The sequence below is a fragment of the Vanellus vanellus genome, assembly GCF_965231255.1.
Source record: "Vanellus vanellus genome assembly, chromosome: 2".
Taxonomy (NCBI): domain Eukaryota; kingdom Metazoa; phylum Chordata; class Aves; order Charadriiformes; family Charadriidae; genus Vanellus; species Vanellus vanellus.
In genome coordinates this window covers 101,960,465-101,986,325 of record NC_138906.1, presented here as the reverse complement: position 1 = coordinate 101,986,325, position 25,861 = coordinate 101,960,465, and the positions used below count along the sequence as shown (strand labels likewise).

The 25,861-nt window shown below is 42.1% G+C and overlaps 1 protein-coding gene across 1 annotated transcript in view; it reads right to left on the bottom strand.

Moving 5' to 3' along the window:
- Positions 1-4,635: 4,635 nt before the first annotated feature.
- The window catches only part of GALNT12 (polypeptide N-acetylgalactosaminyltransferase 12), a 46,766-nt gene continuing 25,540 nt past the window's right edge, over positions 4,636-25,861 (bottom strand). The window contains exons 6-10 of the mRNA XM_082479116.1: positions 24,315-24,491; positions 21,405-21,536; positions 14,729-14,842; positions 9,362-9,517; positions 4,636-5,074 (exon numbers count right to left, since the gene is read on the bottom strand). Of these exons, the coding sequence (XP_082335242.1) occupies positions 4,937-5,074; positions 9,362-9,517; positions 14,729-14,842; positions 21,405-21,536; positions 24,315-24,491 (717 nt within the window). The 3' untranslated portion in view covers positions 4,636-4,936. The remainder of the gene's footprint in view (positions 5,075-9,361; positions 9,518-14,728; positions 14,843-21,404; positions 21,537-24,314; positions 24,492-25,861) is intronic.

Below are 25,861 nucleotides of genomic sequence, written 5' to 3'. Positions count from 1 at the left end.
ACAGTTTTGTTCTTTATATATTCTTTATATTTGCTCATCACAGAGTACCTAATTCATGAATTTCAGGTCCAAGTATCTGTACTGGTATGACTCCATTCACCACTTTTTCTTCAGCTGCAAGTTAAATACCTTCAGAGCATGGAAAACTGTTTTTTCCATTACCACCAACAAAGAAACTGCATCTGCTGCAAGTTCTCTCCCACTCTGGGAGATGGTCTGACGCTACATGAAACATGTCACGCTACCTGTCAGGCCAGTGACTCACTTCCCGCATCTTCCGTCTTCGTTCTTCTTGCTTTTGGAGTTAGGAAAATTCACTGAGAAGGTCCTGCCCTGTTTTTGTCTCCAACCCCCTTTGGAAATCCTGGAAGCCTCTAAAAGTATGTCATCCCCAGCCACGTCATTCCTGTCGGTGCTGACTAGGACTGGTCTAAACGGGCTTTGTCTATTCATATAAATGCCAGTGAGTAATGGATTGAAAAAAAAAGATTGAAAACTGTTGATCTAGGCATAGTAATTTTAGTACTGCATATACATACATAATTGTTTTCCTCTGTAAATGGGAAGTTGAAGAACACTGCAATGCGCCAATTCAAACCCTGCTATTGCTGCTGCAGTCAACTGCTAGCACCCCGACAGGACGGGGGGAGCTCTGCTATCCCTCTCTTCCCTCCCAAGGACTCTCCCACCTACCTCAGCTAACTTGCTAGCACAGTCAAAACGTTGTCCCTGTTACGAGCCTGTACGGCATTCTCGAACACTGCCCAAACCCCCCACAGTTGCAAGCGTACACATACAACTGCATGATCCCAACCCTACAGGCTCTCTAGACACCTTGACTGCTACGTCTTTATATCAGGGTACCAGAACAAAGCTCAACTTCGAATTAATCTCCCAATCTAAAGGCTTTAAGACAGCCAAATAAAATTCAAAGAACATCAGCTTTTGAATTACCAACCCAGCAGTATCACTGTGCAACTGCCCGTGTTTTCACACGTAGGGAGCGGGAGCACAACCCCATCAGTCCCGATGTTACCAACCAACATGAATTTACCCTTCCAGTAAATCTTACCACTTCCTGTAAACATAACAAAAATTGAGCACAGTTTTGAGTCTTTGTTTCAGCAGAGCTAGCAAGAAATCCTGCTTCCAATTCACGTTGACCGATGTGTATACAATGACGACTGTTGTTCCAGAGCGTTTGTGTGAGCTCTAACAATCCTCCATCAAAAAGGTTCAGTCAAGACCGCACATACAGAGGTTTTAGTGGTTTATTTCTTAGAAGGAAGGCTTGTATACTGTCTTCTGTTGAAATGAAAACCCAGTAAGTTCTAGCCCATGTCAAAACCCCACAGTGTTTAAATGGAAGGGGAACAGTGGAAGAATAAAAGAAAAAAAATGGCAAAATAGTTACCCGATGAGTTCAAAGAAATATGATAAAGAATTAGGCACCAGACTGCAATCTGGATCGCATTTTTTTTTTTTTTTACAAAGGAATACAAAGACTAAGAAATAATAATTTCGTTAAATGACAAATTTTTTTAATGACAATTTTGGCTTAAATTCAAAAAAATCAGCAAGTTCAATCAGTACTTACAACCCCAAATTCTCATTTTGGGGACAATACCATCAAGTAATTTATTAAAGGTTAAAGACTCCTTGCATATTACCATTCCCCTCACGAGATGTATTCAGCACAGGATATGGAAAACTGGGAAAACGTTTTGCACAGTTTAGTTTTGTGAAATAATTCTCCTGGATTAGTCTTCTGTGCCTCAACTGTGCTAAATATGGTCCATACCTAGGGACATCAAAGGAACATCAGACAAGGGGAAGGGAAGGAACCTGGGAGAGCGCAGAAATACGCTGATCCAGTATAATGTCTGAAAAAGGGCAGTAAACATGGGAGATGTATTCGCAACTAGGCAATTTGGAAGGAACAAAATCCCTTTGGAAGACAGACTTCTTCATCTCTACCCTATAATTTTATATGACGTGCTGTGGACTGGGACAATACCTTCTTAGGACAATTTGTTCAGTCAATCTCTCTGTATTTAAAAAATGTCCTTTCTTGTTTTGAACAAAGCGAGGGTACAAAACGGAAGAAGGACCCTTGAGATTCCCCAGTTTGTGCTGCCAGTATCCATTCTTTTAATCTAAGGTTATCAATAAACTTCAGTTGCAAGTTGTGGTTTTATGGGTGCTTCACATGGTTAGCAGCAATGGGGAAAAGAAACACACGGCTCTAAGTATAAAAGGAAGATGAATACTAAAATAAAGGGGGAACCTAGTGGGTTTTTATTTGGATGATGTGAAAAGTGTTCCTCTCGCTGTTTCAAAGAGAGCCCCAGGAGGCCAGAACCAGATTAAGTATCAGTTTGCGACTGAAGTCCTCCAATTCTTCCATTTCTGGGAGGCATCCAGCCCCTTCTCTGCTGAGGAGACGCCTGAAGTGCACAGTCCATTTCTCAGCAGATGGCCCTGACCTCCCGCAAAAGGAAGTCTGGAGATGTGCATCGTGACTCAGACATTTGATGGAGTCCTTCACCCTCCAAAGCTGAAGGCAGACATTAATACAATTCCAGCGAGTTGAGAAGAAGAAAAGGATATCAAAGAGAAAAATGGTAAGTAGATGGACTAACAGGCCAACACAGGGGGAGCAAGCTGGTGATGTTGCTACGTCCATTGTCTGCTTTTGAACTCAACATAAGTTTGTTTGCCCAGCAAATATTCAACCCGGGCCAGCAGGTTTGCTGGTATATGAGAAAAGAGCTCAGCTGCGTGTAACCAGAAGCCCAAAACATCAATACTTCCCTCTAAACACCTGCAGAATGGGAAGACGTATGGAAAATGATTTGCCATTACTAAGTTTCATTTGCATACCACCACCTGGTGATGAAATCTTGCAGTCCCAAAACAAAGAAAACCTCATTGACCGTGGAGGTCAATGAGAGTTTTGTCTACAATTGTAATAGCTGGGCTCTTATTAACTTACTAATGTAATTCAATCAACGGTCAAGAAGGCAAAGCAGAAATGAACAGAAAAACTTCGCTGTGTTGCTGGAGCTCTCACAGTTCTCTCATGCAGCCACCCAGTTTTGATTTGTGGCCCCACAAAGTGCTGACCACTGCTGCTAGCATTACTGAGTTCAGGAAAAGGAACTTGAGAGACTTGTCTTCTCCCAAGTGCTGCAGGGATCAGAGCCTAAGAAATCAGAGAAATGATTAAAAGAAAACCACTGACTCTAAAAAAAAAAAAAATTGTAAAGACAGTTCCCACTCTAAAGAATCACAAAATATTTTATTAATTCTAACATGAATTTCATCAGTCCAGCCCATAGAGACAAAACTTTAAAGGTGCTCACAAAAACATTCTATCTACATGGGTTTAGGAGGACCTTGGAAGAACCTACATATGCATCTCCTACAGGCAGAAATCCCTCCCCCGACACCCTAGTCATATAAATAGGTATGCCAAAATGGCATGAGCTTATGAGGATTCAAAGAAAAGGCTGTACATTTTTTATAGAAAACATGAACAAAGGCAAATAACAGAATACATAAAGAAGTAATTGAAACAGATGCCAAGACTTCTGAGGGGAAAAAGGTTGAAATCTTCATGCTTCTACATGTAAGCATGCCTCCAGCAGATACAGAAAGAAACCTTCCTTATGAGCTGAAACCCTTTTAATCAACATTGTAATGATGATGGTCAATGACCAAATACATTGCTATACACACTACTTGTCTGACTGGGTAAGGCAGATCCCACACATCACAGCAGAAAACATCTTGTACCACTGCAGATTAAACCCCATGTTTTCAACAGGACTCTGTTTCCATGACCAACTTAATCAGAAAAGGAGTTCCCAGACAAAATGCAAGTTACATCTGAAAGACAATTCTTTTTGTATTAGTATCAGCTGCATCATATTGATTAGTTGCAAAACCATTTTTGTTTATATAATAATTTTTATGTAAACCATTTAAACATTTACAATTTAATGAAAGATATAATTTCTGTGATTTATTTTTTCTAACTGTAATTTTGAAAATTGTCAAAAGAATTAGTGCTAGAATTAGTCTGATCTTGTAAGTTTGAGGCATGTTGAAAATCCACATAATGTTAAAGTCATGCAGACTGTGACACAGCTGCATAACTAGATCCATGTGAATCCAAATAGATTTTCCCAGAGCATCACCTTTAAATGTTGTTGCCTTATATCTTTAAGATGAGAAAATCCCCATTTTACTCCAAAACCAGACTTGAGCATGATTAGAAATTTGTCAAGCGCCATGAGCATCTAAAATTGTCGCCACATTTAATGTACAGTATTGTCAAGCATGTGCAATCTGTATGCCTCTAGATCGTTATTTGTGCAAAACCATGCAGACCTACTCTGCCTTCATGTGCAAATCCACACTGTCTTCAGTGAGGGGTTTGTGATAGTCACGTAGGGCAGAATCTGGCCTACATTTACCTTCTTGGTATTTAAAAGACGAGAAGAATAATTAACTAGTATCTGTTAAAAGGCCCAACTGCAGAATGTTTTAGTAGAAAAATAAACATTTTAAGTTATTAGCAGATAAGATTAGTGCAATTATTTTGACTGCCTTACTTTCACACAGCAGATTAAAAAAATATATTGTCACTTGTAAAAAGAACCTAAGACACTTCAGAAGCAGTTGTGTAGCTGCCAAATAAAGAGAGGAGGAGCGGATTCTGTGGCACGATATAACCACAGCATTTACTTTATGTAGCTCTCAATGCTTAGTTTCTTTTAATGCTCCAGAAAACGAAATTCAAGGCTTGTAAACTGATTACAGTTCTTTCCATACAAAAATATATCACTTAGGTGATTTTCAAAAGGCTGGCTAACTGCTGACTAGAAAGAGAACATCTTCATATTCAGCTATATCCTAGATGACATCTGGATCAACTTCTTTCTTTGAAGAACCATTTTTGGTAGTCCGAGTTGGTACACGGTCGTAATAATGGTGCTGGGTTACCGTTGTGAGCGTTTGACTGGGCTTCTACGCACTTCTGGGTTTGTAGATGAAACAAAGTACCGTCCTAGAAAAGAAATAATTTTTGCTTTTCAGGTCTTAAAAATGACAGGCGTGTCGCTGTGTTTTAAAAGTAACAGAAGACATTTATAACAAATAAATATCACACATATCCTTCTCATGGGGCCATGCAGTGAAGCTAAAATGCCTAACGAGAATCTTTGAAACTTTATCACAGAGACCCTGTTTTTAAACTTACATTACTGTTGCTTTTAAGTGATTTGTGTCTTGACATCTAGGCCTATAAAGGATGTGCTAACTTCATTCACTTCCATTGCCTTTTCTTATTGCCCCAGAACATGGGCAGAGAAAACCAAAGACAAGTACAGGCATTGCCCAAATTCACCAACTTATTGCACAACTTGCAAGTAAAATGTAAGTGTTTTTAGTCAAGTGTAGATGTTGGATATATTTTCAGAAAAAAAAAAAAAATCCCCTTTCTTCACAGGGTATATTTTTAGTGGAAAAAGAAAAAATATCTAAGCGTGTCTCTTGCCTGCAGATGTGCGTGGAGCTGCCTGCTCTGCTGGAGGGCAGCACAGCTGCCTCAGAGGTACAAGGTCTGACAGGCCTCCACGTCAGATTCCCTAAAGAACACGTTTTAAGGCCTCAGGCCCTCCTCCCCAAAAGTAACGGGGAAAGAGGAAGACTTCCCCTGGGTTGAGGAAGATCAAGTGAGGGACCAGTTAGGTCAATTAGATATTCACAAGTCCATGGGCCCTGATGGGATGCACCCGAGAGTGCTGAGGGAGCTGGCAGAGGTCATTGCTGGGCCACTCTCCACCATCTTTGAAAGGTCCTGGAGAACAGGCAAGGTGCCTGAGGACTGGAGGAAAGCCAATGTCACTCCGGTCTTCAAAAAGGGCAAGAAGGAGGACCCGGGGAACTACAGGCCAGTCAGCCTCACCTCCATCCCTGGAAAGATGATGGAACAGCTTGTCCTGGGCGTCATCTCAAGGCACGTGGAGGAAGAAAAGGCTATCAGAAGTACTCAGCATGGATTCACCAAGGGGAAATCATGCCTGACTAATCTGATAGCCTTCTATGATGGTGTGACTGGATGGATAGATGAGGGAAGTGCGGTAGATGTGGTCTACCTTGACTTCAGCAAGGCGTTCGACACGGTCTCCCACAGCATCCTCATAGGGAAGCTTAGGAAGAGTGGGTTAGATGAATGGACAGTAAGGTGGATAGAAAACTGGTTGCAAGACAGAGCTCAGAGGGTTGTGGTTAGGGGCGCAGAGTCTAGTTGGAGGTCAGTGATGAGTGGTGTTCCCCAGGGGTCAGTACTGGGTCCAGTCCTGTTCAATATATTCATCAATGACCTGGATGAAGGGATAGAGTGCACCCTCAGCAAGTTTGCTGATGATACAAAGCTGGGAGGGGTGGCTGGCACACCAAAAGGCTGTGCCGCCATACAGAGAGACCTGGACAGGCTGGAGAGTTGGGCGGAGAGGAATCTTATCAAATTCAATAAGGGCAAGTGTAGGGTGCTGCACCTGGGGAGGAATAACCCCATGCAGCAGTACAGGTTGGGGGCTGACCTGCTGGAGAGCAGCTCTGTGGAAAGGGACCTGGGAGTCCTGGTGGACAACAGGATGACCATGAGCCAGCAATGTGCCCTTGTGGCCAAGAAGGCCAACGGCATCCTGGGGTGCATCAAGAAGAGTGGGCCAGCAGGTCAAGGGAGGTCATCCTCCCCCTCTACTCTGCCTTGGTGAGGCCGCACCTGGAGTACTGTGTCCAGTTCTGGGCTCCCCAGCTCAAGAAGGACAGGGAACTGCTGGAGAGGGTGCAGCATAGGGCTACCAAGATGATTAGGGGACTGGAACACCTCTCTTATGAAGAAAGACTGAGGAAATTGGGTCTCTTTAGTCTGGAAAAAAGACGGTTGAGGGGGGACCTGATCAATGCTTATAAATACTTAAAGGGTGGGTGCCAGGAGGATGGGGCCAGGCTCTACTCGGTGGTGCCCAGTGACAGGACAAGAGGTAACGGGCACAAACTTGAGCATAGGAAGTCCCACCTAAACATGAGGAGGAACTTCTTTACCTTGAGGGTGGTAGAGCACTGGAACAGGCTGCCCAGAGAGGTTGTAGAGTCTCTATCTCTGGAGACATTCAAAACCCACCTGGACGCGTTCCTGTGCAACCTGCTCTAAGGTGTCCCTGCTGTGGCAGGGGGGTTGGACTAGATGATCTCCAGAGGTCCCTTCCAACCCTATGATTCTATTATGGGAGTCTCCAAGAAGATTTCATCTCCAGTTCACATCGCTCGCTCAAATCCGGGAGCACTGTCAACTAGGATGGCGAGCTGCAACAAGGCGGTGTAGTCAGCTAGGGAGAACCACCCCCGCTCCGAGACCCCTCCTTTGGCCCAGGTGACGTTCCCACACCTAACCATCTCCAAAGCCTCTGGCTGTTTCAAAGGAAAAATGCCAGCACCTTGATTCTGAGCATATCCCTGACTCCTTTGAAAGTCTGCTCCTTCCATCGTCAGGACCACCGCACTAATTACAGCTCAAGCTGCAGCCCCTGATGCCAGCAGCGTGTGCTTGCTCACCGCCTTGCTGACGGACTTAGCTCCTGAATGACTTTCCCATTTCCGTCGTGATAATTCAAATTTTTGAGTGGACTAATCAATATCTGCCTCACTCGTTTTTGACTCCGTGCCCATAAGAACTTAATTCTTGCCAGGCTGCTGGGAAGGCTGTTCAAAACTTTGATTATGCTACATCTATAACAGCAGCTTTTCCAGCGTCTGACACTGCTCCGCACAAAGCAAGAGAAATGTGGTACTGACACCTCACCCATCACTTGCCTTGAAAGGTGGGGACTGGTGATTTTGATTTAATGCTGCAGAAGAAGAGGAATCGGAGCGGAGCAGTACGTTCAAATCACACACAGGCACAGAGTGGTGACGAGTAAGAAAGAAGATTTAAAATAATTCCTGAAGTTTGAGATGCTAAAAGTTAATGGTTGGGAGTGCAGTGGAAACAGATGTATTCCAAAACAGTGTTTTCTCAATTATTTCCTGAAGTGAGTGAGGGTCGTTCAATATATGTCATCTTAGGGACTAATGCACATGACCTTGAAAAATTTTGTTAAAATCAGCATTAAAAATGAAATATCATTTATAAAGTCAGCCTTTTAAATAGTTTGTTTTACTCAGTAATATCACTGTGAACTTCAGTCTGGACTAGATTTAGTGAAGGAACAGTAGTTTTCATATTTTTCTTTAGAATTTATTCTGCCACCTATCACTGGTGGTAGTATGAGATTTGTCAACCGTGGAACCTGTAGAGTTTAGATGCATTTTGCAGACACATTATGTAAATACACCATTTTGATATATTATGTGACCTTTTCCCTTAGCCAAATAATAACACTCCAGAACCTGACCAAGGCCATCATTTTTCATCCAATTTATTTTCTCTCAGGCATCCAGGAACTCCTTCAGAGATTAGAAACTACTAAACACAAGCTCTTCTAAGATCACGTTATGTTTATTAAATATACTCCATACTTCTCAGTATTTCTCCCCTTTGGGAGTAGGCATTAAGGTTGAAGACGACAGGTACAGATTTGCTGAGTGCCCACAGCCAGTAAGATGTGGCCTGTGTAGGGGTAGGAGTGGAGTGGAAGTTATTTTTTGACGGCGCATCAAATCCCACAACTGCACATTACATTGCAGAAAAGCTCAGGGAGCACTTCTGGTGCTCACAGGGAGGGTCACGAGAGACGGTTTGCAGAGGAGAAGCAGCTGCTCGAAAGCAGAGAAGAGCGTAAAGTAATGGTGGTATGTGAAGTATCAGGGATAGATGGTGGTATAAATACTGGGAAACAAAAGAAGTCAACGAAAGGAGAGCAGAAGCAGGCCAGCCATGAGACTGGCTGGGGAAGGGGTACATTGAAACACCTCCATTCTCAGGAGAAGACAGTCGGGGTGAGATGTGAGAGAGAACTGAGCAGCCCGCAGGAAGCGCTAGATGTGGACAGGGCGAAGAGACACCTCTGCCAACCTTCCCAACCCGTAAGAGGTTAAGAAGGGCACTTTCCTTCCTCTTATCTTCCTATTCTTTATGACTGGCATACTCTTCACCTGTGCGCTGCTGCTACCCTGGCTCTATGTTCAGATATTAAAAGCTAAGATAGCATATTTGTCCCAGAGATCTATGCCGATGTTGTGGCCTGCATGATGTGTAGACAGTAAGATAAAAAGAAGAAAAACTCAATAATTCTCTTTCCACCCACTCCCAAGGAAACCAAACCCAAAACCAAGCGTGCACACTTACCTCTCTGAAAACAAACTTCTGGTTTTCAGGAATACTGTGGACATTTTCTTGACACAAGTACATTGTCAAGTAGTCGGTCCCTGAATCGACTGCTGCACAGATTTCTGGCTGTCGGGTGTTGTAACGTATCTCGTTATGGGATGTGTACTCGAAAAACTACAAACCCAAGAGAAGAAACAAAGGACAACAGTAACTTCATATGTACACAAGAAAATATTTATATGGAGGATATACTAAGATACTATAATTAAGTTCACATATTAAAGTGGAGAGAAATCTTGCCAAAGATAGTCAAGGAGCCTTAACTGCTGCCATTTGTTTACTATTTTACAGAAAATCAATCTCACCACAGCACTGCTTTACTCTGATAGCACTTAAAATATATGAAATGCTGAATAAATGCCCTGGAAAACAGATGTTCCAGCATTAAAGAACTTACAAAATTCAGCTGCAATATTCTACATTCACATTCTAGATCACCCTTAAAAACAGGATGGAAGCCAGTTTATAGCCTGACATTATGCCTTCTTAATTCAGTTGTCACAAAACAATGTTACTTTTAATTAAGGAGTTGCTCACTGCATAGTTCAAATGCAGTTTGGTCAAGGTTCATTTCCAGTTACAAAGTACTCAGGATGCATGGTGATGAGCATTTTATTATACAACATTTTAAGATATTATTTGGAGCAAATCAGCTACAGCTGCTTTTAAACATGAACAGAACTTTAATAAAGACAGTTTACTGGCTTTGCTTGTCGTACAGTATTCTACAGAGGTGTTCTGGACACGCTATAAAACATCTTGGCTTTTGTAGCAATTATGGCTGAGGACTTTCTTAAAATTTTTATATTTATCATGGATGCTTGCCAAATTTTGGACTTCATTAAAGAGTGGCAGAGTTTGAGAGTTGTTTGTATTTAGCACGCTCGTAAATAATTTACATTACTATAGTGCACGGATGTGTGTTTAGATCCGATTTAGATTATGCTCAGTAGGGTAGAGGAGACTTTAACACACATCAGAAAATGGCTTGTTACCAACAGTATAGCTGCATTAGTGGAAAGCAATAATAGGATGAGAAGGAGTCCTCCTTTGTTTTGTTTCATCCTTGAAAAAGACACTGGAAGGCTTTGTGAAGGGGGCTGTAGCAATTCAGAAATGTTGCATATACTTGAACTTACCACAAAGCCATCCTTAAAAACCACCAAGGCTAATTAACCTTGAAAGAGAAACTGGAAATGGAGTTTTAATGTAAACAGGGCCATGTGATTGCAAACTCTGCAGTCCTCCATTTCCAGGTGTAAGAGCTCTGATCTAGAATACGCTGATGGTAGTTGTTTCATGAAATCTCCTCTGCCCCTCCTCCTTTTACCACAAACAGGAATTTCTCTGCCGAGGTGGCTGTCGCAGCCGTACACAGACCAATGTTGTCCACTGCATCAGCCTGTGGAGCTCCACAGCTTTTTTTTGGGCAGTGATGCAAGTGACACCCTCCCTGCACCGAACTAACCTGTTCCCATCATTCATTTGTGATGGCGCAAAGGGAAATGAGTGTTTCGAGAAAGCAACTTCAAGTTTGAAGTCTACGTGCTGACATAACACCCACGAGATTCTGACTTCCCCGTGAAACCTATTGCTGGGACCTGTTCCTATGACATAGACTGCACTGCCTTTACAACCTTTGCTTTGCTTTATGCCAGGAACGTCTCATCATCGCCAAAAGTCAAATGTGGTAATATTGGCCCAATATTTTTAATTATTATTACTTTTTACTGCAATACGTAAGGGCTATCCCCTGGCCTCCAGGCTTTAGTTCCCAGTTGCAGGAAAGCCTGCAACTTTGGGCACCACAGTGAGCTGGAAGGGCATTCATTTTAAGCTTATGACTCACAAATAAAGACAAAGCTTCACTCCTGCTTGTTTGTGGCCGGATGGACACTTTTTTTTTTTACAGCTGCCACTTTTACAAGGGCACATTTAGAGCCTTGCTCATTAGTGGATTTATAAGATATAACTCTTTTTTAACAGTTTGTATTCAGTATCAGTGAAAGCCTGCAAGCTGATGATGGCATTGGATGAATCAAGAGTAGATGGAGCAGCTACTAGGTCAGAGCGGTCCTTACTATGGACATCTTTGCTGAATGACCTCTCAAGGACTTGCACCAGATTTTGGAGGAGGAGAGCAAATAAAATGATTAATTTCTGGATAATATTAAGGATTTGGATTACAGTATTAGCAACCAAGCATTCCCTGCCTCCTTGCCCAGTGAACTGTATACAGTTCTTTACCCTATACTGCTTCCAACGCAATAAATACGCCAGGCTTCGGGGTTTTTCAAGCTCTGGTAATACATGACAGAAATCTCTTCCTCCTCAAAAGGTGAAGTGGTTTTCAGTGCTCTTTCCGTGCCCCGTGGGTTCTGTGGGCAGAAAGGAAGCATTTTCAAACTGACCCATGGCCCAGTAACTAGTAGCCTTACTGCATTTCTTTCCTTCAGAGAGCCAGTAGATTCCCTCAAAGTGCTACTGGGAAATTTGATGGGGCCTTTTATCCAGTGTCTACCGCTTCTGGGTGATCTACGGCATATGCCCCAGCTGCATCAGTGCTCTGTGGTACCAGGGATGGAGGCAGATTTTGGCTACCTCTCCAGACCCCGAAACACACTCTCCTCCCTCTCTGCGCTTGGCTGCTGCTCTTCTGCACGCAGGAAGAAGTTTGCACTCAATGGGTAGGTGCCCCTTCCGCAGAAACCCCAAGGGCTTTGCTAAGCTCTTTGTCTGCCTCTCCCTGTTTGCCTCAAATCTATCAGCTGCAAAAGGGAATGTTGGGGGGGCGCTGTCAGGCCGCTCAGCGGTTTCCCATCCTCTTACCACATCAGGTCGGATTCCTGCCATCACGTGTTGGTGCCCTCTGTACCGCTTCCCAGCCACACCAAGAAGGGCAATGGGCTTTATCGGTGTTGAATTTCAAAGCCTTTCATTCTCATCTACCGGGGCAGGCACTTCCACAAAACATCAGCAGCCTGAGGTGCAAAGCACCAAGTAGACAGTGTTTTGTGTATTTTCTGCCACTCTTCTTTATACACTCAGCTTCTGTCACTGCAGTCGCATCCTCACCTTCTTGCTATAATGAACATGCTAATTTTAAACAATCCATAGTTAGGTTTTTTACTGCTTCCACAAAAGCAATTCAAAAGGACGAAAAGAAACCCTCTCACTTAGGCCATAGAAAGAATTCTATTTTTCAAAGAAAAATATCAACAAATTACCAGGGATCTCAGTTTTCTGCGAGTGGTTTTACTTACTGAGACATAAAATGGGAGCAGGTGCTGGATTTTATAAATAATCAAGAGCCCAGAGCTCTCTGCTCTCGGCACAGTGCACACAGATATTCAGAGGTCACTTTAAGTGGAGAACTGCTTCCAGTGAAAAGAGCTTTTGCAGTTGTCCCCTACATAAACAGCCACCTGCCACTATCATATCCTGCCAGAGGATGGGTGTACTGGACTGTAAGACACATATGGCTGACCAAGTTAACCTTCATTAATGTTAAATCCCACCAAGATGTTTTTGCAGAATAACTTTACTAAGATGTATGCTGAAGAGTAAACCTCACTCCTTTGCATGAATGTACAGCAGGGAGTACTATTTGAGGAAGGAAGTGATGAATGGTGGAACAAACTCTACAACTGGAGAAAGGGATGACAAGGAGAAGACTAGAGGATTAAAAATGGGAGCTAGCCAGGAAAGAAGAAAGGTACGTGAAAAGGAGCAAAACGTGATCTAGTGTGGGTAGTAACTGGTGGGAGGAATAAGTGAGGGGAGAGACAGAGCAAGGGCATTACAGAAAGATCAGGAGCCAGCCAGCATGGAAAAGAAAGTGTTAAAGAGCATGGAGTGGAGAAACCGGAGCTGTCTGTGACGTGTGGTGCAGGGCAAGGGACTGTAGTGAAGCTTTGCAATGAGGGTTTGCTGCTAAAGCTGTATATCGGTAATGAGTGGAGTGATGAGAGCAGACCGGAGGAGAGCAGGCAGAAGAGCTTGGGATTAGGATGGCAGGTTCTGTTCCCCGGACAAAACAGAAGTTAAGGGCTGCCGGTTGTCAGCAAACATCTGTGAAACTCTGATGAGATGCCTTGCTCTCCTTAGTGTTGATACAACTACAGGATGATCAACCTTGTCATCATCAGTGCCATCAGCTGATAGCAGTGGATGTACGTGTGGAAGATTTGACTCTTTCAGTCCCACCACTGTCACCTGCCAACCGAGCTAAGGAATTCACACCATCAGCCGCAGCCTGTTACCTTTTAAGAACGACTGTCAAAAGGGTGGTAGGATGGGAAGGAAATGGAGAAAAGTGTTCTGCTGGGAGGTTTCATGGCTATTTGTGAGCCAGAAAAAGAAGATGCAAGTTCAGCAATCCTGACTTCCATTTACCATCTCACTTGTGCTTCTACGTCTTATCTTATTTCAGCCTCCCTCTGTTCGCCCGCCCGCAGCTCTTCCTGCTGTCCACTTTTTCTCCTGCAATTACTTACCTGTCACCCCTACTCATGCCCCCATTTACCAACTGGTATCTCTGCTCAGTCCCTCTGCCCCTTTCCACTAAAGAGGTCTCCAGCGGTTCTGCTTGTTTCACGCTCCCTCCCTGTAGCTCCTAACTACTCCTTCCTCTGGCACACATGCCCTGCTCCTCACCTGTGGCCCTACCTCTGTCCCAAACAACTTCTGCCCTCTTTCACCTTTCCCTGGGTCCTGTCAGCCCTCTCATGCCATGTGCCCGTTTCACTAATATTCTTTCACCCCTTTCATGTGTTTGGCCTTCCCTCCTCAGGCTCGGCAATTCTCTTGAGCCACCTCCTATTTTCTTTTATCGGTTTATATTGCAGTCAGGGAGTTCCTCCATTTCTCCTTCCTCCGGCTGCCCGGATGCCAGCAGAGGGAGCACTCATCGCACGGCTCCGAGAGCATCGCTGCTCTCAGCCCGGTGCCTGCTACGGCAGGTACGCGGATGCACCGCACCATCAGCGGAGGCGTAAGAGTATCGATATCCAGTCATTTGATATCTTTGCAGTAAATTCAGTTAGTCTTTTAGTGCCAGCTAAACAAAAGATAAACTTTAAAAACGTCTTCTCATAAGAGCTATTTTCCCATGAGCTGCATTTCTCTTTTGCATTCACCTTTTACCCTATGTCTGACTTCGAGAGACATCAAAGTTAAAAGCATCCAGTGTGAGAACTGAAATTAGATATAAGATCACCTCACTGTGGCAACACGTTCTCTAAGCCCTATTGCAATGCTTTTTACCACACATTTTACATTACAGCCATAGCGTTAGTCAAAATGATGATAAAACATGACTCTTACCTGATTTTGTCCCATGCCATGACATGGGTACAGTATGACCCTGTGTCCAGTTATCTGGTGTTCATTTGTAGGGTTGTAATCAAAACAGAAGTTTGCCATCCCTCTATTCTTCAGCTAATCAAAACAAAAGAATATTTTATAGTGTTAATCTAAAGTAGGGAAGATATGCTGTAGTCACTCTACACCCATCCTGCTGGGCTGTGAGGTTTATACCCCAGAGCTGGTTCAAACTAATTGGAATAGCTCAAACAGATCCAATGGCAACGTCTTTCAGACTAATGTGAAATAAAACTGTTGGGACTGTCTTGAATTTGGGCACTGAAACAGCCAGACACGATGGCTTCCCCTGGGAATGACACCGTGTTCCAGTGTATTTGCAAGTGAAGCAGGTAGGAACTACGAAAAGCTGTGAGGAAACCCCTCAAGCCAGCACCTCAGGCACAACAAAAGAGTCTGCCACATCTTTATCCCCCGCCCCCCCCCCATCTACTTGTTCAATTTTCTTACAAAAAGACGACTACATACTTTTCTCAGTTTGTCAAGTGGGAGATGTTAGAAGGATTTGTTCTCAAAGGGAATCCAGTAACCTCTTGAGGTTGAGCAAGCAGACAAATTTTAAGATCAGAAATCGTGAAAGTAGGTAAGATATATCTTTGGACAGAGACACTAGGTGTGATATGAAACGTTCATTACTGGTGTTGCTGATCTCTGACACAATGGGTACATAAATTCTAGATTAAATTTTAAAATATTAAGCTACCTGATTTTAAAAACATTAGGCTAACTAACAAGGATTTGCATTTAAGTATTCAGGAGGCAAAACATAACTGAAAATAAGTTAAACAGTGCCCTAACAATTACCGACTCCTAGTATTAGCCACTAAACAAACCTTAAAATTACACAGAGCAAAACAGGTTCTGTAAACATAGGTTCAAGCTGAATGCCCCCCGTCACTGAGTGGAATTATATCACAGATAAAATGAATAAGCAGAGTAAACCTCAGAAGAGTTAATTCAGCAAGGTGCAATTTCACCGCTCTTCCCTAGCCGTGGTAATTGTATCCTCAGTTCTCAATGTGGAGAATGAACGGACAGGAAGGCATTGCAGAAGGCTAAAACCAACCAAACAAGACGAACCCCACAGGACCCAAACCCACCACACAGCAAACCACACAAGTTGGAAAATTAAATATTTGCGTTCTACATATATTTCCGCTTTCCCAACTTCTGCTTTTTATTGCTACCCGACATCTTCTTTCCATTGCTTTGTGCCCACTCCCGCTGACAGACAGCCAAACTCTCGGCGCGCCTGGGCTGCGGGCCCCAGGCAACAGCAATATTTTGGGTGGGGGCTGGGGAGGACCACCAAGCCACCACGGGTTGGGGCCCCTTGCAGGGCCGCTGGGGCTGCGAGGCTCTCTTGTCAGAGCCAAAGATATAAACGTAGGACCGAAGCCCTACCCTTACAGGCTTTGCCTCTTAAGTCCTCTCTGAACATGGTTCCACTATACGTTTGGTGTAATTTTTCAGCACAGGACAAACTGACATCTGAATTTGGTGTATGATAAAATTCATCCTTAGTTTTAGCGTCCAAGTTTACCAGAAGCACAAGAAATGCCCTGGGCACCCTTTCTACAGAAAGCGCTGCTTGGTTTGATGGGAACACCCCAGACCACTGCACCCCTCCCCGAGCTGTCAGAAGAAGACATTTTGGTTACCTTCATAATACTAGGCAAGAATTACACTTGTAAAAACAGGAAAGTGTCTTTTATGGTTTTTTTAACACTACCATGGAACTAACTAAACCAAACAACACAATTCTCATGTTTTCACATTCTGCATCAAGAAATGTCAACTTAAAGTCATAACCACTTAAAAATGGTAATTGTATCTCTAAAAATATAAATGAGTTTTGGTTGTTGTCAGTGACTGTCCTCAGCATCAGAGGGTCTCTCATTAGTATGTTTAACGACATATGACTTTGCCTGACTGTCTCCTGACTCCACAGGAAGATAAACGTAGCAAAACACTTATCCGTGGTGCTCTTCCAGACAGCGCGACACCTTCGCTACCGCTTGGAGCGTGCACCCTTCCCTCTCAGCCCCCGGCACGTGTTCAAGCACATGCTTCCTCTTGTGGCCTGGAATTTTAAATAACCTATTTTAAAATGCCGTGCACCACCAGAACTACTGTCACTCTCCTACGCACGTGACGCAATGCCCAAATACAGACAACAAAACAAAAGCTGTGTAAAAAATTACTAACTTAAGCTTTGTTTCAGATGGTTTAAAACCGAGCCTGTACTCCCAGGATGCTACCACGTGTGTTCTCTCATTTTTCTCCTTCGTGCATCAATGCTTCTCACACCTGCACACATATTCCTAAACATACACGGTCTATATTTCAACCTGGTTCTTTAGTTTGTTTTAGCAGACATCAGTAGATGTTCTTTTATACCCACATTTCATCAGGAAGCCTAATAGATGTTCAAGACCTAATCTGTGGGAATAGCGCATACTAAGCTGCTAAATGACCTGATCTGAAATAACAAAGATTTGAAAATAATCAGATTTGAAAATCTGAGCACAGCACCATTTATGGGGAGGGAAAAAAAAAAAAAAAAAAAAAAAAAAATCAGCCCCCTGTTCCGAGGCAGAAACAAGCATGAGAGAATTTGTGAAAGTACTATTTTTCTCTTGTTAAATGAGAATACACAGTTTAAGTTCCTTTTACGTGCAACAGCTCTATCAAAACAGCAATCATCCATTCATTTACGAAGCTATCTTTGTTCCCATATCCACCATAAACAAGTCATGCAAAACGAACATAATTTTCTCCGTGACTTACCTGAATTCTTTTGCAGAATGCTGCATTAGAGAAACAGAAGCAAGAAAAATGTTGGTCACCTTGCCGTTAAAATACATAGTTCAGTTACAGAAAGTTCTGCCCATGCAGGATTACTGACTGTATCTCTACAACGTTTGCCTCCTATTGAAGCATTGCAGGTGTCCTCTGCTGTGCCATTTAGTTACCACTTGTTTAGAGGCTGTAATAGCAGCTACTGAGATATTCACCTCAGATACCTTCACCCCTTACTTCTTGTAGAAATTTCAATCTGTTGTTTCTTAACATCTGGACATTTGCATGTGACAACACAATACAGATGGCATTCTGCAAGTAATTCTTTGATTTTTTTTTTTTTTTTTCGATAAAATCCATTTCATATAACTGTAAGCACAGCGTCAACAACAGATTTTTGATGTTAAAGCTTCATTACATTAGTTGATAAATACTGCCAGTGGAGCACAGCCAACCTTTCTCTTCATCCACAAAATAGATCAGAATCCTCTTTATTCCGCCACAGTGGCATTGGTGCTGATGCATTAGTGGTATGGGCAGATGAGACTGTGGGACGCAGCAAGACAGGAAATTGTAGCAAGCCAACAGCTTCATGGTACTGACCAGGCATAAGCTCTTACCTCAAAGGATATCCAAGCAGTCACAGGGAACGATTTTACTGAGTGTATGCTATTTTTCTATCAGCCTTTTTTTTTTTTTTTTTGGGGGGCGGGGGGGGCAGTGAATATTATCGGATTTCTGTTAACTTATTACGTGCAATGCTGAAATGGGTATGCAACATTGGTGACTAAGATCCTTTAAAGGAATCGATGATGAGACACTGCTGTTGGAATTCAACTGCTCGCCCCAGCAAGTCCAGATCTCTCTGAGAGGCTCAAGAACATACAAGCACATGTCTCCAGTGATGGTGTGTTCACTTGAGATTAATATTAAACACCTGAATTTCTCTCACTTTCTTTAAAAGAGTCTGTCTCAAGCTTTCAGAGGCTGTACAGCGGTGCACATTTTTCTGTGATGGGCATCAGGTCTCCAAGTCTACTCAGCTATAACCTTGGGTACCAATTCAATCTCAAGTGGCAGCTCTACAAATTATTTTATAATGCAGCTTTATAGGTATACCCTAGAGGAGGCTGTTTTGGAGCCCGATACCTCTGAGAACTTGTAACACCAGGCATGCAATAGTCTTTTTGATTACCTAACTTAAGCCAGATAGCTAAGATCTCTTCTTCTGTAAGCCCGTCCATATATATCATGTGTTATTTAGGTAATTTACTAAATGGTCTCTCTCGTGTCACAGCAAAACAAAATTCTTCAGTTTTAAAGGCTAAAATCTTTCTTCCTGATTTTTTTTTTTTTTTAAAGGTTACATCTAGGGTAAAATAAAAGAAAATGATGACTAAGCATTTGGAAAATTCACAAGAACACCTGTAATATTGATCGTACCCCTTCTCAAAGTATGATTTTGTTCAGCGCATGGAGTGAAATCAGCATTGTGGCATTCCAGGTTTATTGATGCTATATGATTTTGGTATAACGTTTACTAATTTTACTAGTAAGGAGATGTATTTCCCTCGTTTCTAGGCCTCAGGCAGTTTATAACAATGCAAACATAGCTCAGGCAAAAATATTCAAAATTCTGTATGTTTAAACAAAGTTTTAGGCAGCTAACCTTTTAGACAACCAAGCTTAGTACAGAGAGTAGAAATTTATGTATCAGGAGAAAAAAATCAGCACAAGTGTCTTAATTGTCAGTCTATGGCACTGAGTGCTGCTCAATAATTCTTGCATTTATTACAATAACGTACGGCTGACCTATGTAATCTTAGAAAGATTTTCCAACTTCAGTGTAAAGATTTTCGAGGGAGGGAGAAATCCCCATATCCCTCCGCAATCTCTTTGAACAATTAAGTAACTTCACACTAAGCCGAGCTGTTAACAAAGCCGACACTTTTAAACACAGTATTTTTGTGAACCAGAAAAGCACTACACATCTAAGGCAGGAGTAAAGAACATGATCAATGATTCATTGAAGTTAGCAGATGGGACTCAATATCCACAAATCAGTTGAATCAGTAGGTGTCATTTTTGCACTGTCACTTTCTTAGAGTATAACTGTACTTTAATCACATTTTAAATTCTTCCTGCCAAAAAAAAATAATGGTGTATTCTTATTATGCTCACAACTAGATGACAGCATTTAAGAATTTTTTTTTAGAGAAATATATCGAGCACACCTAAATTGCACCGTAGATACCTCAAGCAGCTCTGAACAAGGATTATTATTTCTAGGTATTGTCAACACCTTTGTTGAGGGTGACACGTGCAGTTTAATCATGAAAGGAACTGCACAAATCCCTTCTCTTCCCTTCCCCAGGAGGCTGAAGCGCTATCACCACCACCGGTCTAGGCTTTCTTTTGGAGGGTGAAGGATGGAGGTGGAGAAGAAGATAAGGTCACTGAAATGCTCCTGGAAGTAAGTCTTATCTTATTGCTTCAACCATCTCTGACCTTGTCATTTATAGCCATCCCGCACAAAACAACCCGAAAACCAAGCAATGTTGTACCAGGGCCCGTTCAAGGGACTGGATAATGGCGGATATTACCTTTCATGCCAGTAATCACACAGAAATACCAACTCAAGTGCAAGCTCCAAGACAAATGGAGGAGGGTGGCTGCTCTCAGAGGCTCCTAAGGGCTTTGCTGCCAACTGATGCGCTCCCTGTGGGAGCTCCTACAGCTCCCCATGGGAAACGGCAGCGTTTCCACATTGGGATCTTTTTCGTCCAACAGGTAACGAAGCCATTGGGGAAGACTGCAGGGGAGACTCGGTTCCTGTATGTTTCGTACACCCACAGCGATCAGGTTTGGGTTTGTTTCCTCCACGGAAGGAGATCCAGCAGCGGCCGAGTAACGGCAGGGCAGATGGCAGCAAGGCAAGAGGGTTGCGATAGGGGCTGGATGCGATGCGGCAGTGTGGGAACGCAGCTCAGCTACATCTGCAGAGCGATGCAGTTACCAGCAAAAGTACTGGTACGCCAGTGTGGCACTGGTAATCAGGAAGGTATTTTATACGTCTTTGCCTGGCGGAAAGGTGCAGCCTTGTCTTCCTAATAAGACCCACAGCAGATATCTGCTGATTTTTCAGAGGAAGCGTGTATTTGCTGCATCATCTCTGCCTTCATCCCTTCCAAATGAGATTACTGTAATTTGATGTACATGGAGCTATAGTTTATATTTATTTGGAAACTGCAAACAGCATAGAAAGTTGTCGACTCTTAAAAAGGGAGAAGAGGATTCTGATACCGAACAAATAAAAATTGCTTGTGAACCTGTGCTGGTCTAAAGCGACCTCCAGATTAAAAATCAACGTGTTGGTTTTGACATACAGAATCCTGTGTGATCTAGGAGCACACAGCACTGGCTCTCTTTCCCCATCATCAGAGCATCATAGTTTTCATCAGATAAAATGTGCACATACGTGTTTCAAAGTTGACAACTAAAAACTAAAATGCTTCAGTGCTCTCTTTTTTTTTGCTATGCAATCTTTCAAGAAATAATAATAAAAATAAAAGTCATCCTTTGCTGCCTTTAACACTCCCAGGACATCACTTGGAAGGTGTAATTCATGGCAACATTACCTCCTACCCTCTCACAGAACTCCTTCGTAAACAGCAATCCCTAGAATAAAGATTCTGATACTAACCACATTTTAAAGCCTACTGAATTCTACCAAAATCCCAAACTGATTTTGGCATAAAAATACCTTCACACTGACTTAGTAGGAGACCTCAGAGGTCCCTTCTCAGCAGCCACGTACCATTCCAAAGAAGCCCGGTCTGTCCTCGGGTACGTGAAGCTCTGGGTACACGTTCTCCAAGAACCATTTGAAGTCCTTGCATTTCAGCTTCTCTCGAAGGAGTCTCCTTTCTGTCACATCTCCATATGGCTCCTGAAAGAAAGAAGAAAAAAAAAAAAACAAAAAAACCAAACACAAAAACAAAAGAAAAAATGATTAAAAAAAGAACCCTAACCAGAACAGATGCTCTCTTTTAAATTATCTATATACATCATTAGGAACCGTATGCTAAAGTGATGAGTAGGACTTTTAGCCAGGAAAAATCCCCATGTTTGGGTGCTGGATTTGATTTCATTATCCTTACATTTGTTAAATGTTGACAAAAAAAGAATTGGAACAGTGCACGTAAAACTTTAAAATATTCTAGAAAACAGTTTGAGAACCCCCCCCAAATCCGCAAGTAAGGGAGTCCTTAAGTACAGATTGCCGGGAACTGAGGAGGCGTATTGGAAAATAAAACATCCTTTAGCTGGATAATTGAAAATATCAAGAGCAGTGAATGAATCTTCAGAATTTTAAATTATTCCACCATCCATTTGCAAATTACCTGTACAGACAGTTTTACACTTAACGGATGAAATTTGTAAAATCTGCTAACGTTTCCTTTGAACTTCATAGTTTTGGCAGTTGGGGAGTATGAAATTTTAAACCTCTAGAGACAAGCTTTCATCGCAGACTTTTCCCTGTCTATAGATTGGAGCAGAGTTCACATCTTTTCATGTCTGTCTTCAAAAATCTATCTTTATATTGACTGGGGACTTCAGACAGCCAGGCATGAGCTACCGTTTGCAGCCCCCAGATTTTTACAGGTCACTTGACACACTCTTTCATCAAACCGCAAATATATTTGCGTTTCTCAAAGCTGTGGAAATACCACCGAAAACACAAATCAGATGTAAAATAGAGGCAGAGATGCCTGCTTGAATAAACAAACAGCATGACATATTAGCTGCGAGGTCTGAACATAAATCTTCCAGCGAAACTTTATGGAACCAAATTCTGCGGCCATAGCATCAATCATTTTTCCATTATGCTATGGAACTGAACATTTGGGATAGATGAAGTAAAAGGGTCTGAACTCAACTGCTGCAACAAGAGGTGCACAGAGTATTACAGAAACCAGAGTGCATTGGCAGCAGCTTGATATGTGCAAAAAAAAAAACCAAACCCAAAAACAAACCAAAAAACCACCACACTAAACCCAAACCCCCTCAAGTCTCAGCTTACACCCACTGTTTCATAATAAGCCAATAGCCAAAACTTCTGATACTAACCCACAAATATCCTTCAAAATTGAAGTTCTGTCATCACAGACATCGGCTTCCCAGAACTTTACAAGAAAAAATGGTCAGCATATTGCTGTTTCTTCTTTGCATGTGACAAGCAGAGCCAGCCTGGCATTGCCTGTGAGCTCCCGTCTTCGGATACACAAACCCCATATTTCTCTCAAAGTCAGACTCTAATAATAAAACCTAAATGGCTTTTATGATGTTAAAGTAAAACAATTATTACAAATGCGTAGACTATAATAATCTAATTACCCAGTTTAATCCAAAGGAACACGAGATGGAAGCTAACCAAATTCAGCTTCCCCAGTGTCCTCCAGCCTATCTTTTAAAAGCGTAATGGTTTCAAGAGCATGTTTTCCCCCATGGTGGTAGGCCACTCAAATGTGTGGGGACATCCCTGCCCCCCTGCCTGGTCCCTAAATTCTGGTCCAGCATAGCTGGAGGTGGGCGCCCAGCAGCCCACCGCAGGGCAGCTCTCCCTATCCACAAACCCAAAAAGCCGCCACGCAGGGTACAAAGGGAGATTAAGCACCTCCAGAAACAAGCAACAGCAGAGACTGATTTCTTTTAGGCCTGAATTTTGGACTTTGAGCCAGAGGTTCGTATAATTAATTTCTAGACATTGTAAGGATATTTCAGCATTTTTGTCTTCCAGCCTACGGGCCCCTCACGATAAATATATCCAAGCTATGAATTTGTACACTGCTTTACTGTTATGACCTATTCAATTTCCAGTGTCTCCTGAAAAATTTTGCAAACAAATAATCTTGTATTTTCTCCCTCACAGAAAATAAAAATATTAACTTCAAAAAAAAAAAAACAAAAACCAAACCAACAAAAAAAACATAGTACTGAAACTTCAAACATTTTATTAGGAACATTTTAACCTGAGTTCCCAGGACTGATTTTAATTAATTTAATCTTTGCAATATTGATTTTGTTTTGTTTTGTTTTTGTTTTTTTTTTTTTGTTGTTGTTGTTGTTGTTTTTTTTTGTTATTGTTGTTGTTTTGTTTTTTCATTTTTTGGTTTTTGTTTTTTTTTTAATTAAATGTTGTGTAGCAGTAAATCAAACAGAAAAATCCATTTTGTCTTACATGAGTCCAAAATTTTACAATTATCACAAGACAGGTAATTTTGCTTAAGATTATTACCATGTGGTTCACTTAAACATCTACTGTCCATGGAACCTTGTTGATTAGCATTCATTAGTTGTGTGTCTCTTCTGTAATTCTTTATTGATAGAATCCTGTATCAGATGTTTCATAGCAGCATACATTTCAGGTTAAACAGCTTCTCCTTACTTGGGTCACCATGCTTAACTTTATTCTTTCATTTATTCATTCATTCATTCAATATTGACACAAATGTGGTCGCCTTCTAGTCTTACAGAATTTCTGATTTTTTCCAAGGAATTAAAAGTTAACTATATATACGCTTACTCTATGTTTGGAAAAAAAAGTTTCAGAATAAGTAAGGAATAAACATTAAAAGCACTTCATGTTAAATATTAGCTAAATCAACAGTTATTTAATTGAAAACAAATTCTATTGAAATTCCAAGAACAATGGACTCGAACTCACCAGGCGAGCATGTGGGTTTCGGTGGTAATAAAGTTCTTTATATTCATCCATCCACACTTCAGCTGCACGCACACTATTTGCCAGAGCTTTGGACCGTGAGTACGGAGCTTGTTTGGGGAAAACATGACCTACGTGTGAGCATGGGTGGATCTCAAGACTTCCTCCACACTGCCATATCTGAACAAAGAATTGACGTTGCGCATCATTAATTTGAATCTTTGCAAGCAGGATACAGTAACAATAAGTCTTTCAAGGATAATACCTTTTCAAGAACATCACAGCATACTATAAGCAATAGGGACAATAACTGCGCGTCTCTTGATTAAATGGCATCCTTGTGAACTCAGAGCAAATCACTGGGAGCAACAAGGAGCTAACCCCATCTCTGGTGTTACGTGGTGTGCAATTATCCCTTTCTTAGCTTTACTTTCTCTGAAGGCGTGATAAGAAATGGTCCACAATATTTCTGCAGGTCTAACTGTGGCCTGCAATTCAAGTTATATATGCATTATTAACAGAAGAGCCATGTTTCTAGTCCAAATTAGCCATATAAGTAGCCTCCTCAAAGAAACCAATGACTGATTTCTCACCAGAAACTTACTCTTGTATTCTGCAGGAAAGTTGATTTGACAAACTACGTAAGCTCATCGTATCACTGAAGAACAATAATTTGTGTTTCCATTTCTATATACCTCTCTTCTGAGATGGTAAATGGGTGCCTAGTCATAAAATTTAACTAGCCTTTCTCATTGGAAAGCTGGGAAAAAAAAACCAAGACCCAATGCATGAAAAGAAAAAGCAAAGTAATTCTGTAACTGACCCACGGTGGCCCAGCCAAGATTAGCGAAACAGCCTCTCCTATCTAAACCAATATTCCTACTTGCTGTCAAGGAAAGTACTTGGACGTGAATGTGGAATTGGCAGAACTCACTCTGCCCTCATCCTCATGCCTCTGGCTCTCCAAGTCGGGAAATACGTGGCCCTGGAGATAAAGCCCATAAACGACCACCAAGCAGGGACACTAGTCTCAGAAGTCGGTGCAAATTTTTGTCATTATTTTCATCTCCTTTGAAAACCAGGGACTTTCGGCACCTCACCTACACAACCACTGACCTCAAGTTTCAAGTAATGAAAGGAAAGCATGGCTAGGTATTTTCCATTTTACACTATGTACAATGTGGCTGGTTTGCTTCTGTTTTCTGACAGGTGCCCCAAACAAGGTTTCTGAAATTATCGGATGGGAGGAAAGGCATTGCTGCACTTGAACACACTTGAGGCTATCACCAATGGCTCCCACAGCCTTTCTGTAGAAGTTTTTCGAGAACCGGCACTCCTGGGAACTGATTCTCCTCCTGTATTCAACCGTGTGTAGGCAGTGGCCCGCCTTTCCTTTGCAAATGGAGGATAAGGGATATTAGCTGAGATATGTTTAAGGGGTAGAGAGGTTTGCTCCCTGACGACCTTCTTGTATAGAGCATACATTTTAATTAAGTGTTATTCAAATTAACACAGCAGGAGTGAAATCTATGAGGCAGCAAATCTTAACA